The sequence below is a fragment of the Pleurodeles waltl genome, chromosome 9 (assembly GCF_031143425.1).
Source record: "Pleurodeles waltl isolate 20211129_DDA chromosome 9, aPleWal1.hap1.20221129, whole genome shotgun sequence".
NCBI lineage: Eukaryota > Metazoa > Chordata > Amphibia > Caudata > Salamandridae > Pleurodeles > Pleurodeles waltl.
This window is the reverse complement of record NC_090448.1, coordinates 1151196530-1151211707: the sequence shown is the minus strand read 5'-3', so window position 1 is coordinate 1151211707 and position 15178 is coordinate 1151196530. Positions and strand designations below refer to the sequence as shown.

The 15178-nt window shown below is 41.8% G+C and overlaps 1 protein-coding gene across 9 annotated transcripts in view; it reads left to right on the top strand.

Annotated features, from left to right (window-relative positions):
- Positions 1–15178, top strand: part of RYR3 (ryanodine receptor 3) — a 1450647-nt gene that overhangs the window by 956545 nt on the left and 478924 nt on the right. For all 9 annotated transcript variants that reach the window (XM_069208992.1, XM_069208994.1, XM_069208991.1 and 6 more), the window contains one exon: positions 11042–11280. In XM_069208992.1, the coding sequence (XP_069065093.1) occupies positions 11042–11280 (239 nt within the window). The remainder of the gene's footprint in view (positions 1–11041; positions 11281–15178) is intronic.

Below are 15178 nucleotides of genomic sequence, written 5' to 3'. Positions count from 1 at the left end.
GCGATTTGCAGCTAGGGCCTGGCGTGCCACAGTGGGGGAGGCTAGTGTGACAAGGGGACTCAGTATAATAATAATAACACAAGATTATCATTATAACACATTTACCGAAGCCAAGGCACGAAGTTACGCATGCTTGCATCCACTCCTACTGTGTGATGAGTGGGGAAAGGGTGGGATCTTTGCCTACGAATGATAGAGGGCTGCACTCATGCAGGGATGAAGACTCCAACGCCCAAAACCATGGTGCTAAAAGTGTCACTGTCCTATAGTGGATATACTGCCGTAGACCACAATGGAAACGAAGGGCTTTAGAGCAGTAAGCTCTGCGTCATGCGTCACAGTGCAGAAAGTTGATTTCTGCCTGACTTCTGTCTTTTGCTTCAGAGCGAGGCGGGGCAGGCAGCCTGGGGCAGACAGCCCAGACTTAAATGCATCAATTTATTTAGAGTTATGATCGTTACAATCGTATCTCTGAAAAAATCAATCTATTTAATATGTTTTGCTATTAATCAGCCCTAAAAAAGAAACCACCCCTGTCCTTCTCGTACTGAAATGAGATCGCGGGCCTGGTCAAGGAGTCATTCTCGTAGACGTCCTTCTTCATCAACGTCACAAGATAAGTCCTGACGTAAGCTGTCAAAGTGGTGAAAGTTACTGACTTCCCTGTGTACGGCCTCTCACCATTCCTTGGTTGAGGAGTCGAGGCCTGAGCCTGCCCCACGTATCCCCACTTTTCCTGGAGCCGGGGTGACTATGACCCAGATGCATGAACTCTACAATTCCTTTCACACTATTTTTGGGATGTCACCTTCACCAGGAGCACCTGTGGGCCCCAAGGAGGTGCAAGAGTTCTTCACTGTGTCCACACAGCAGGCTCGCCCTCGGCTTCAGTTAGGCCTCCAACATTGAGGATTCACCTTCTTGGTGCCGCTCGACTTCGGGTACAACGCCAGTCATGTCAGTTATCCCTGACCACTCTCCAAACTCTGGGCAGTCCCCTCATGTTTGTACTTCTGACAGACATGGTGAAGAGGCTATGGATATACTACACATTTCACATGTGGAACAGCCTCTTATAGAGGACAGCTGGATAGCTGACCTAGCTACGGCTAGTGGTTTGGCTTCTTCTCCAGCCTTAGGACTACTGTTACCCCTAGCCTTGCTACGGAGGCGAGTTCTTCTCTAGCTGACATGCTGAGAAGGGTTGCTATGATTTTGAATTTGACACTTCCTTCAGTGGAATTGTCCTCCATCAAGGACAAACGGGAGTGAGCCTGTACTTCCTTACAGAGAAGCCCTGCATGATGTTTTGTGGGTGCTTGGGCTCAGCCTGATACAGGGGCCCCTGTTGATCAGGATATATCTCATAGGCATGACCAGCTCTGGTTGATCAGGCTTGTTTAATTAACATCCTACTCACCATAATTTGGTGATACAGGCTACTTTAGCCTCCCATGATATTTAGGCTTTACCACACTCCCATCTGATAGACATTCCTGGAGTCTGTTTGTTTGCAGAAGGCATATTCTTTCCTCCACAAGTTCTACCTTATGTTCTATGAATGCGTCTTGCAGTCTAGGACGGTTTTCACATTCATTATAAGACTCATTGGCAAACATCTTACCTACTGTTCAAGATGATATCAGGGATACTCTTGCCCCTATGAGTAGAGATGGCCCGCAGCCAGCTAAACTAATCATTTGCTGCGGTATGGATACTACTGACTCTGTGGGTCAGGCCATGACCTCTTCAGTGGCATTACGTCACCATGCATGCTTACGTACCTCTGGATTTTCAGAGTCAATTCAAATCACAATAATTGACATGCCTTTTGATGGTGCCCGTTTATTGGGTACACAAGCTGACTCCGCTTTAAGGTGTTTTCATGACAGTATGGGTGGAACAGCAAATTAGCTTGGTTCCTCTCCATCTTTTAGTCTAATTAATACCTCCTGACTAGCAGATGAGCCATGCTTTGGCAGTGTTGTGAGAATCTTTCTGTTCTATGTCTGTTCTACCTATTGGTGGCACCAAGTGGGTGTTCTTGCTTTCGGCAGGTGCTATTTTTCCTTAAATTATTAAGTATAAAGTATTGGGATATTATCCTAGAACCCTATGTAGGAGGTTTCATGCCTGATGTTTCAAGGATAATTTCATTATTATTCTTTATTACGTGGTGTGAAAGTGGAAGTTCTCCACTTCAGGCTTGTCAGTGACAGTCTCTTAGCTGTCTGCTTTTTTTTCAACCTGATGTAAAGGTAATGTTGTTTACTTAACTCTGAAGAAGAGCGGATGCTCAAGAGTCTATACCTTCATGGTATGTACCTTACTCTAAGTAGAGTACTGATTTGTACGCCTGATCAGCATATAAATATATTAACATGGGATTCCTTAGCTTGTGGGCTATTACACCTTCATTTGGGGGTCACAGTTGCTCCCTCTGCAGAAGGTGAGATCCTGTATTCATAAGGTCGAGTATCCATTATAGGAACTTGTAATATTAACAACTCCATAGGAGTGTCAGTATTCATTCATTCATTCATTACTTTACTTTATTCGGTGCAAAAAGACAATAAAAGACATCAAATAAATAAAACATACAAATTTCTCACTCATAAAAAAGTTCTAAAAAAACGTTATTAATACATTTTCCGAACACCATAAGCAGCATATATAAAATTGAACACAGCCTGAATTATGTCCATATTTCCCAGATCATGTAAGTGGGAATAAGCAAGCTGGCTAGTTCTAATACTGTTGGACAGAAATAGCGGACGTAAAAAGCTTTTTCTTGGAGCAGCATATAAAGTGCAAAAAAGCATAAAATGTAATGTACTCTGAGATGTCTTTCCATCGCAACAACAAGGAGGAAGATTCTTGAACCAGGTTCCACATACTGGAAATGCTACCAGATAGTGTAAAGTATTTAAACGTAGCCTCGTGAGTAAAAACCTTTGTCGTTCGTGATTAATAATGGTCAGATACAACTTTGGTTGAAGTTGTTGTGTCTCATGTCTCATCCACAGTCTCATTACACCAGAGGCTGGCTCCATGGCCTGATTTTTCTTCCAGAATATGTCTTTAACCTTCTTGATGTCCTGTTTTGTTAGAGTATCTGGTTTAAAGAAAAATTCTCCTAATCCTAATGATAGGAGAGAGAGATAAACATATCTAAGCCAGGGTATATCTAGAAATCGTGACAAGAGGAGCCAATCCTGTATCACCTTTCTACATAAAAACGCTTCAGGCTTAGTCCTGATTTTTACCCACAATATGACAGGTTGAAGTTTTATATCGCTAGATATGTATCTCAAACCTACTTCTTTGTGACAGAACATTACTGGTGTAGATTGAGGGACTGCTAATAACCTTCTTAAAAATTTATTTTCTATAATCTGAAGTCTTGTACATTCTGCATGCCCCCAAACCCCAGCTCCAAATGTCGCAATAGAGAGACACTTAGAGGAGAAGACAGTCATCATTTCCTTTACAGGTTTATGTAGGAGTCTTTTCGCGAACCTAAAAACAGCTTCAATGGCTTTTTGGAATTGTATTGAACGTGTATTAACTAAAAATTTCCAATTAAAATCTACATCAATGGGGACTCCCAGATACATAAAATGTGGGACCTTAAGTATCTCATGCCCTTCTAAAACGATTTTTTTCGTTTTTGGTAATTTGGGTCCAGTCTTCATCACAAATGACTTAGTTCTGTTAATTTTAATACCGAGGTTCCCCATAGGAGTGTCAGTATATTAATTAAGAAATGGTGTAGTTGTGAAGAAGTTCTTCTTTTTCTTCTAATTGGTAATGCAACCCTAGGGTTCTTTATATATACTTGTTATGTACGTTCTACTTTACAAGTGATATGGTAGTAACAGTTTTCTACTTTTGGTACATTTGATACATTGGAAATCAGATCATTTTGGGAACTTTAAGACTTTCTTTGTTTTGTTGTTACAATTTTTATAGCCATCAAAGTTTGTTGGATTTTCTACACTTTGGTGTAGGCATGTCAGGGGCAGCTCCTCCGCAAATGCAGAAGAGTGTCGCCCCCTGGCTAGGAGCCAGTAGATGAAAAATAAAACAATAGTTTACTGTTGTTTTATTTTTCATCTGCTGGCTCAGCTAGCAGTGCAGGCAGGGGAAACTGCACTGACCCCAGTGCAAATTCTGAGCTGCAGTTCAAGCCCCTCAGACCAATCCTGATGCTGCTTTCATGCTAGGTTTAGCATGAGAGCAGAGCCAGAATTGCTGGAGAGCCTGTGCTGTTGTCCCAGTGAATGTTGGAACACCAACAGGTGCAGAGGAGCGAGGTGGCAGGAGGCAGAGGCGGCTGCAGCAGGAAAGGTAAGTGGTTTTTTAAAATTGTTTCCCCGTCCCATCGTCACCCCACCCCCCCAACACACACTTCCCCCCTTGACATTTGCATTGGCCGCCGCTGAGGCATTTATTTGTTCATGATCTTTGAACATTATTCTTCTTTTTCCTTGCTTATGCCAGGCTATCATGGGTCTTCATTGAGAAGTATCTCTCTGTAGATTTTGTTCATGCTCTTGTATATAATAGTAATATTAGTGATTGTTAGGAGTTATTCTGTGCTTTCGTGTTCACATTAAAAGAATCCCTTCTTTTGGAAGAGCTTTACTGTCTTCAGGGGTATTTTGTCCTCTTTATGAAGGTATTTCTATCTGTTGTGCATTTAGGTGTTAATGCCTCATCTAGGTACAGCTGTTTTCATTGTGTCCTGATTCTACTTGTTGTAGGTTGGGTTCACAATTTATTAAGTGCTGTCATAATACTGAATATTCAAAATCAGACTGATTCTTTTTATTTAAGAATCTTGTAAATTTTTTACATTTTTGCGTAATTAGAAACTTTTTTAGTTCATCTGTAGATAAGTCTTATCCAGTGTAAGAGTCACATATTCACCTTGGTTTCCACCATTTTACCAAGGTCTCCTTTTTATTTTATTATATATATATATATATATATATATATATATATATATATATATATATATATATATATATATATAGATAGACATATTGTATTTAATTTGTTACTACATAAGTATTTGAGTATTATATTCCTATGTAAGTGTGTGTGTGTGTGTGTATATATATATATATATATATATATATATATATATATATATATATATATATATATATATATATATATATATACACTATCTCTACCAACTGCAGATGTACTATGGGAAAAAAGTTTCTGGATCCAAGCTCACGCCTTGGGAAGATTCTAAACTAAGGAATCTGCAGCTAGATCCTGTCCCTTCCAGCTAACACGTTACTGAATGTGAGAACCTTGTTCATCTTCAAGGTGGTGTGTTCCAGATTTTTAGGGTGTCATCATGAGCTCTGTATCGTCCATCTCCTTCTGGTAATGTCAGGTGCTTCTGTCTGACCGTTGAGGGATCACCCTAAGAAAAGCCGCGTATTCACCGGCGTCCTGAATTCCATGTCTTTTTTGGAGTTTCTGGTCTTTTCTTAGAGAGTATTTCAGAGTTATGCTTTGCACTTTTATGAAAATTGTCCACGGCCAGTCTGAAAAAATAGCTTGTTTAGAATTCCAAAGTAGTCTTGCTTTAGTCTGACAAAATCTCTTTAAAGTGATTACATTCAGTAGAATCTCGTCCCCTGCAACCAGTTCAGAAACCTTTCCATTTGTAGTGGGGATACCTAGAAATTTTGTTTGGAATTTGAATATTTGCACTGTTCTTTCTCACTCACGGACTTTGTGTTCTAGAATGCTGTGTTTCTTACAGACAAAATTGTTGTTTCTGTCAGATGGTCTCTGTTTGCCTGTTGAAGCCTATGTTTAATACATTAAGCAAGCACCTTTAGCATATTGAAGGAAAAGATCTTCAAAGTATAAAATAGTTAACAATGTCTTCTCACTAGAGTCTGCGTTATTTTTATTTTATTGCTGTTGTGTTTAGTATGGACCAAGCCAAGAATGGCAAAAAGCTGAAAACGATAGACCAATTGTTCCCAACCTTTTGACTTCTGTGGATCCCCACTTTATCATTAATGGAACCCGGGGACCCCCACTGAATCATTATTGGAATCCAGGGACCCCCACTAAGTCATTACTGAAAGCTGGGGACCTAATCTGTTAATATTATTTAATTTTCTGAGCCGTTGCAGACCCCCTGAGGAGGCTTCGTGGACCCCCACGGGTCCCTGGACCACAGGTTGAGAACCACAGCAATAAACTTCCTCAGCTCCTTCTACCCACAAACTCAGTACTGAGGTCAACAAGAATAGATAAAACAAGGAAAACATGGCACTGATTATTTGACTAATAAATCTTCTCCCAGGTGACATGATGGTCTGAGTGGGCATCAAGAGCAGAAAGAACAAGGAAAATATGGTACTGAATATTTACCTAGTACACCTTCTCTCAGGTGACAAATGATCTGAGTGGCAATCAAGAGCAAGAAGAAGAAGGAAAACATGGCACTGATTGTTTACCTCGTACAGCCTCTACCAGATGATACAATAGTCCAAGTGGCCATCAAGAGCAAATAAAACAATGAAAACATGACACTGATTGTTTATCTAATGCAGCTTCACCCAAGTGCCATAATGGTCCTAGTGGCCATCAAGAGCAGATGGAAAACAGAGCAAAGGATGAATTACCTAATACAGACTCTCCCAGGTGAGACAATGGTCCAAGGGGCCACCAGGAGCATATAAAAGAAGGAAAACATAGCACTAATTGGTTACATAGTACAGCTTCTTCCAAGGGGCATAATGGTTCAAGGTAAGAGGCCATTAAGAAAAGACAGAAGAAGGAAAACATGGCACTGATTCTTAACTAGTTCAGTTTCTTCCAGGTGGCCCGATGGTCCATGCAATGTTTGTTGTAGACTGTGAAATAATGATGGCCAGTCATAATCGCACCTAATAGATGGGGTATTTTTCTGTCTGTTGTCATTAGTAATCTCACTGCAAAACCTTGCATAGCTCAAAGCTTCAGAACTCCTTCAAAGTGTGCAAAGGAAATTATTTCCCAATTCTGGCAATGACAGCAGGTTTGCTCAAAAAGCCTTATGAAATTCAGAGGAATTTATTGAGACTAACCTTCCCATACCCAGACAACTCACATACTTTTGGTTCAGAAGCCAACCTCCCATGGACCAAGTGCCACCCAGAATCAATGATCATTTAGAGAAAATGCTAGTAGGAGAAGAGCTGTTGCCACTGGCATTGGTCAAGCTCAAGCTAAATCAGCCTAAACCAGTTTGTTACTTCCTTCCACCCAAAGCACCCGAGTGGTGGTGTGTGTGTGGGTGGGGAGGGGTGGCTCTCTTCCATTCGGTGAAATGAAGATATAGATGCATATACAAATTCTGCTTCGAACTCTGGCCCTCATTACGACCCTGGCTGTCGTCGGTAATTTGGGGAAAGGTACTGCCAACAGGCTGGCAGTACCTTTTCCCAAATTATGACATTGGCGGTTTGGCTCAAGCCAAACCGCCAATGTACCACTCCATCCGCCAGGGCGGTAACGGCCACTGGGCTGGAGACTTCAGGCCAGGCGGCCGTCACAATCCCACCCTCGGGATTATGACCCGCCTACCACCATGGCGGTAGGCACTATCAGTGCCAGGGAATTCCTTCCCTGACACTGATAGGGGTCTCCCTTTCCCCCCTCCCCCTCCCAAGAGTCTTCCTCCACCCTCCCCCTCCCTCTCCTGCACCCCGCACATTTACACTCCCACATGCGCACACATACACAATCGTATACACACGCATACCCACATCCACCCACGCATGCACACATACATACCCACACACCAACATACATTGTCGCGCACACGCATTCACAACACACAACATACACGTACACTCACATTCAGTCATTCGTGCACACATTCAACGCGACTCACACCCGCATGCATACAAAAACAGATACCCCCCACAGACACACACAACACCCCCACACACGCACACACCACCCCCCACCTCTCTCTCCTATCGGAGAACCCAACTTACCTCCTTGCAGGGGGTCCTGGCTCATGATACGGTCAGCAGTGTTTTTCTGGCGTGGCGCTGCTGCTGGCAGCAGCGCCACCTTACCGCCATCTGCCGCCATGACTGTCAATGGTATTCTGCTAGCCTTCGGGCAGAATTCTGTCTACAGGCATAATGCGGCTGGTAGCCACAGCGACGGTATTTTGGCACCCGTCGCCGTGGCGGTAGGCGGCAGTTACCGCCAAAATTGTAATGAGGTCCAATGTCTGTGATGCAGTTTCCAATTATGTGGTAGATATATTTGCAAATAGATGAAAATCTTAAGAAACAATTGACATACAACATGATTTCGCTAAATACCAACGTAAAAAACATTATTGTGCAGTACATCGATATTTTACACCTACCCAGGATTAGGTTACCAAACCAAAGGAGTATAGTGTTTTAATTCTGCTTATCAAATCTGTATTTGAGTGCTTAGTTGAGTTATAGTTTTCCGATATTTTATAAAGCACAATGTACACCCTCAAATATGTCACGTGGCGCTATTTTGAAAAAAAGAAATGCTGAAAAAATGACAAAAATGGTTTGGGGTGTTCAAAGGCCATATCTTCAGTAATGTATTCAATTTCAACAGGCATATTTCCTTCCTGCTATGCAAAGGAATTTCATTCCATTCCTGAGTACCTTGCACTCGAAAAGATTAGCTACTTCATTTCTTCAAATGGAATGTGGGAACAGCAAATCATTGTTGGCCCATTGGGTTCAGTGTTCTGCTAGGAACACATTTGACAGCTCTTCTACTCAAGAAAGCTGGTTATTGCATAAGGATTTTTTTAAAAAAATGTTAAAGCATTAACAAAGCAGCTTTATGTCCTCATCAGTAGCTAATGTTGTTGATGAAGGGCTTTAGAAACATGATCCTAATTCGGTACAAATTCCTGGCTTTTGTCTTCTGAATATGCTGCAGCTTTGTAATATGCCTTTAAAGTAAACTCCAAATAAAAGAACCGAAAAAATCCAGCCTAGATTGGACAGAAGGGCCGCATGCCATCACCCTCCTAGAAAAGGAAGGACTTCCCACAACCCTGTTTAACCTATAAAAGCAAACCTCGGTAAAAGTGATCTGTTGAAACATGGTTCTCTCTAAATCAAATCTTAGGGGATATTTGCCTGCTAATTTTCTAAAAACACACATGTACCTCAACAATCTAAGGCCCATATTTATACTTTTTTAGCACCGCATTTGCGCCGCTTTTGCGTAAAAAAAGACACATGCGGTGCTAAAAAAGTATAAATATGGGCCTAAGGGTCCATTCATCAGTGACAGCTATGTAAAAATATATTCTTTCTATGGAGAAAAGATTGGAGTTTGAGCCGTCAGAGATACTTCTTCATATCCTTCATCTAGCATAGTACACTGCAGCAGTTTTTGATTAGTTTACCCAATTGGGCATTATTGGATCTCTACATCTCTTTAAGGTGCAGTGTTTGCAGAGTGGATATACCACCAGCACCCACCCATAAGGCAACCTCCTGCATGTTATATGTGATATATGTTATACATCATATTATGTACTTTTATGCGATCTTAGCAATTTAATGGTGGAAATGTTCAAATAATGCACAATATAAAAATAAAGTTCTCCTGTTAAAAATATAATAAGCTTGATTCGCTAAGGTAACTTACACCTTTGAGTAGCTTACACTTTGGAGTAGATTTACTATTTTTCATATTAACAAACTTAGGGCCCAATTCACGAGGGGACTTAGGAGAAGTAAAGTTCTGAGTGCAGAGTCTCTGCATTGGTGGTGAAATCTCCTCACTGCAGTTCTCAGTGCGGAGATTCACCCCAAGTGCAGAGACTCTGACACAAGTGCGGAAACTCTACATTCATAACTTTACTACTCGTAAGTCCCTTCCAGGGCCTGATTCATGTGGGGACTTATGAATAGTAAAGTTACGAGTGACACTTTTGTAATAAATTTACACTCTCTAGGCCAGATTCATGAAGGTCCTTACGAGTAGAAGTAAAGTTACGAATATGGAGACTCATCTCCACACTGAGAACTGCAGTGAGGTGATTCTGCTCCAGTGGGGAGATTCCACCACAGTACAGAGACTCCCTACTCGTAGCTTTACTACTTGTAAGTCCTTTCATGAATCGGACTCAGCGAGTGTAAATTTACTACGAGGTGTAAAGGTGTATTTTACATGCCTCTGCCCCTGATTAAATCAATTGGCTTACTCTTGTTTGATTGTGTGACGATCCTATGTAGACCCCTCTGTGGTCCTCCCTAAATCCCAAATATTCCTTCCTAATCTCATGCCCTTTTACAGCAAATCTGCCCCTTTCCCCAGACCCTCCCACATTTAAAACTAAAACATATACTTGCGTGTGCAGAGACTTCACAGTTGGGACAGAGAACTCCACACACATAAGTATACATAAGGCAGAGGCTTAAAACTCTGTATGTAGTTTGTGAATTGCAATTTGTAGTACATATTGTAGTACTACAAATGGTACCACAAAGTGCAATTTGTGAATCAGACCCAATGTATTGTTATCCTAGTGTCTGCAACATGTTTAACCAAACTATCAGTGCTGTTGATTGACCATTTAGTCATATTTTTTCATAAACATATTTTGCTCAGTCCATCCTAAAGCACCTACCTATGGTATGTTTTACTCCTAAACTGCTTCAAGGGATAAACGGTAGGAGGTGGGAATATATGAAATAGGACTTTGAAGGATTAAAAGGCAAAGCAGGTAAGGCCCTTTATAAATAGAAGGCTGAAGGGGAGTGGCAGAAAAATATGGAAGAAAACATGTAGAGCCTTAGGAGTATCCTCGAAATTGTAAAAAAAAATAAAAAATTGCATTCCATCTTTCAATGAGAAAACAGTGATTTCATAACCGCCGTGTCACTGGGCAAAAGTAGTATGTTTGTTGAGTTTGCTTCAGGTCTGGGAGCTGTGCTGTAGTTCCCCGTAAGGCCTTAATCATAAATATATAGTAACAGCTGATCTTTTGCAGTACGGTGATGAAGTCTGGCTCGGAGCTCGTGAAAGCCGGAGTACGTTCGTTCTTCGAAAATGCTGCGGAAGACCTAGAGAAGATCTTGGAGAACCTCAAGTTGGGAAAATTCACACATTCACGAACTCAGATGAAAGGAGTGTCTCAGAACATCAATTACACCACAGTGGCCCTGCTACCCATCCTGACCTCCATGTTTGAACACATTGCTCAGCACCAGTTTGGTGTTGACCTTCTGTGTAAGTAGTTGTACATATAGTGTCCATGGAATAGTCATGATATTAACAACAGTGATGGTATGATATTGATTTGTTATTGCAGAGTTCAAGGATCGCCCCTATTAGTAATGATGATTGTTGTCACTTAGGTGGTGTTTATTTACTCTTCAAAGCGGCATGTTACTATTAAAGTACAATGAATATTAGGAAAAGTAGGCAAGAGATGATGGTTGATGAGAGATGGGACAGACGTGGCTAGGAAGGGTTTGAGAATCAAAGAGGTGGTTTGAATGAAACAAGGGCTGTGATTTGGTTGATACAGAATTGTCTTTTGGATGTCATTTCAAATGGCTATTATAAGGAATAAAGTCTCAACATGTTCACCATAGAGACTGCCAGTAGGCTCGTACTCTTGTGTTCTTCACTGTAACACTAATCCCCTTTTGCAGTTGAGAATACATTATTTTCCATATTACGTGGTACTATATTTGCTTTATGCAATCTATAGTAAATTATCAACTGAGAAATTAAGTAGCATCATAAAACATAGGAGACCATATCATTCAAAGTGCACTCAACAATTAGTTGTGTAATCCATAGACATCACAAAACAACGTAGGATATATTTTAAGACAGTTTAAAAGAGGGCTACTTACTTCCTTGCAGGGTGGAAGAAGGTATAAATGTGCCTGTTATTCTTGAGTTCCAATGTAAAGGTGCAATTAGATATGCAGATATGGAAAAATGTCCATGTTGGGAGCCTCCATCTGAGGTTGGAGATGCTGTGGGTGATGTGAGTTAGCTGTGTGAGATGTATTGTTCTAAGATGCAGTGATGTGATATATAGTACTGGGAAATATAGCAGTGAGTGATGTAGCAAGAGGAGATGTAGCACATAGAGATTTTTTGTTGAGAGGTTTAGTTCTTCAGTTTTGGATATTTCAGATATTCACCTGCTTGATTCATTTCTTGTCAGGCTGGGAATCCCTGGTAACTTTAATTATCAGTAAAATTGTGGTGAAAATTGCCACAGGCCTCTACAACAGTGTATGTTTAGTGGCAGATCCACCTCATTTGAAAGAATCCAAACTACAGCTAATGGAATGGAAGTGCTAAGCTCTCTTACTCACCCTAGAGGCCACAGTAGCTCAGATTTCTACTGCATGTCGTTTGTGAGGGAGCCCCGGGGAAAAGCTCTGCTCTGACCTCGCACTGGCCTTATCCTGTAAATTTCCCGGTCTACTCTTGGATTGATCAAGCCTTTCTTCAGCTTTCAAAGTACTGTATGTTGTTTTAAGGGTAATTTTCTGAGAAAGTGCCAGAAAAACATCTCCTCTGTCACTAACTGTCATCATGACAGACAGAGAGAGAGATGTCTTTTCAAGTACTGCTCTACCTGTGAACAGAATATATTTATATGCATGATCCACGTAAGCACTGTTTTTGGTCTCTATCCAGCTCATCCTGTGCCATTTTTGCACTTTTCCTTGTACAACTCTGAAGGATAATGAGAAGAGGTTGGCACTGTATCTGCTGGAGAAAACAGAAAAGAAGTACCCTCCTATTACGGGGGCAGTACCCTCTTTGAGGGGTGATTCCATGGAAAGTGCTCCATCCAAGCACTTTTACGACAACAGAGCCAAAAAGGAAACTTGATCCTAAACAACTCTGTTGTTACCTATGGGACCCTAATAAACAACCATAAAGTGGGGGGGGGTCATCATTACTGACAACCAGACGTTTGTCAACAATGACATACCCCTCGACAACAAGACTTTTCTCGATGTTGACCACCTTTTCATCCTTGAAGATGGCAATATGCTTACCTAACCAGATTATAGAATTTGAGCTGGAGACCGACATCATCAATGAAGATGCTTCAAAGGCAGCATGCAGTCCAACAGAGCTGACTGTATGTTACATCCTGGAGTTTGAGGAAAAGCCCTTCAATGAGGAGAGGGCCTACCAAGAGTATGCCTGCCAGCCACAATTTCAAGCAGACACCTCTATTGAAATCTTATATACCTCATCACAACTATATAGACCCAAAGGTCATGCAGGTGCTAGTTACGTTTTTGTCCACTCTGCAGCAGAAGATTGACACTTTCCAAAGACTGTTCCTGCAACAACTTGTGGGACAACCCAGACCCACTCTGCCTCCTCCTCCACCTCCGCCACTTGCATCAGCTTCACAACCTCCACTTCCTTCACCTCTTGTGGACACAACTCCCATAGCTGTCACACCACCATTGGTCCCACCAGTCCCTAAGGATATTGAGGATGAGGACTCATCACAGTACAAGTATTCGGATTTAGATGCAGACGATGAATTCTTGCTAGGAGACGATGGAGGAAATGAGAAACGGGGCGATCATATCATACACGAGGATCTTTCAACTGCATTCCCCTCTAGACGACATAGCCCATTTTTATTCTCTGATCCAGATGGCAGCTAAGAAGTTCAATCTTCCAAAGGTTTTGGTGGAGCAGCAATGCTTCTTTTACGATTTTAAGAAACAGCCACGCAAAGCCACATGGTCCAACTCTATTCTGGACTTTGTGTGGTGGGACGTCCAAAAGATAACAAAGATGCCTACAATGGTCCGAGTGGCGTCAGGACCATTTAGAGGAGTATATAGCCCCAGATAATGCTCCTGCCTGCCTTACAGGGGACCTGAAGCAAAATGATGTAGTTATGTCTGCAGCAAACACAGATCAAAAACAATCACACCACTGTCTGCACTGCCTGATCGCAATAGCAGCCAAGTAGACACTTTGGGCCATAGAGGTGGTTCAGTGACAGCAAAATCAATCAAGGCTGCAAATGCCTTAGTAATATTGGGTTGTTATGATCGCCAGATGTGGCACCATATCTCAACACTGGTTGCCCTCATCCTGGATGATAAAAGGGAGGCTACTAAGGTGATTAGCAAAGAGAGAGCAACTGCATCAGCAACCATCATAGTTGCTCTAATGGACATTTCCAATGCAGGCTTCCTCCAGCTGGTATGGGCAGCTGTTCTTAGTAGGCATGGCTGGCTTAGATCTGCCACTTTCTGTCCAGAAGTCCAAGCAGACATACTGGAAAATGGAATTTGGAAGAGACACCCTGTTTAGGAAACACATAGATGATGCCCTAGAGAACAGAAATGTAAACACACGCATCCAGGAAAGGCGGTTAGAGACCTCCAGTACCACCATCACAGCTTCTTTATTTTTAGATCCCAGGCCTAGAGATGATGCTTCAAATAGTATGGAGGTCAAGGCCAATCATATTATCCCACACAAGAGCCCAGGTATGACCAGGACTATCCATCTAACGGGAACAAGAGACAAGGGTATTGCAGGTCTAAAGGACGGAAGAAGAGTGCCTTTCAAACACACTCACAATACCATTTAAAATGAGCTTAACTCTTCACAGCAGCCTCATGCCATCCTCATCTCATCAGGTTGAGGGAGGAGTTCCTTTTTGACCATGCTTAGGAGTCAATATCAGTCAACCAAATGGTGTAACAGATCATTTACTCAGGACATAAGTTGGGGGTTGTACAGGAACCACTGATTCATCCACCCAAAAAGAAAGATCTTCCCCTGAGAGAGCTACAACCGGAAGTGATTGGAATGGTCCTGAGATTCCAGAGAAATCAAGAGTTTTATTCCAGGTTCTTCTTGATTAAAAAAAGACAACAGGACTGTGAAGGCCTACTCTAGACCTCAGAATTCCTGAAAAAAGTCTTCTTGCATGGTAAAACTCCAAGAGGTTACCCGACCTCCCTGAGTCTTCATGATGCAGATTTCCACATATCTATGCACCAGAATCACCAGAAATATCTCTGCTTGTCAGTGGCTGGATAGCACTACCAATTCTTTTCCCTTCCTTTTGGCCTCAAATCAGCAAATAAAATATTCACCAGAAGCT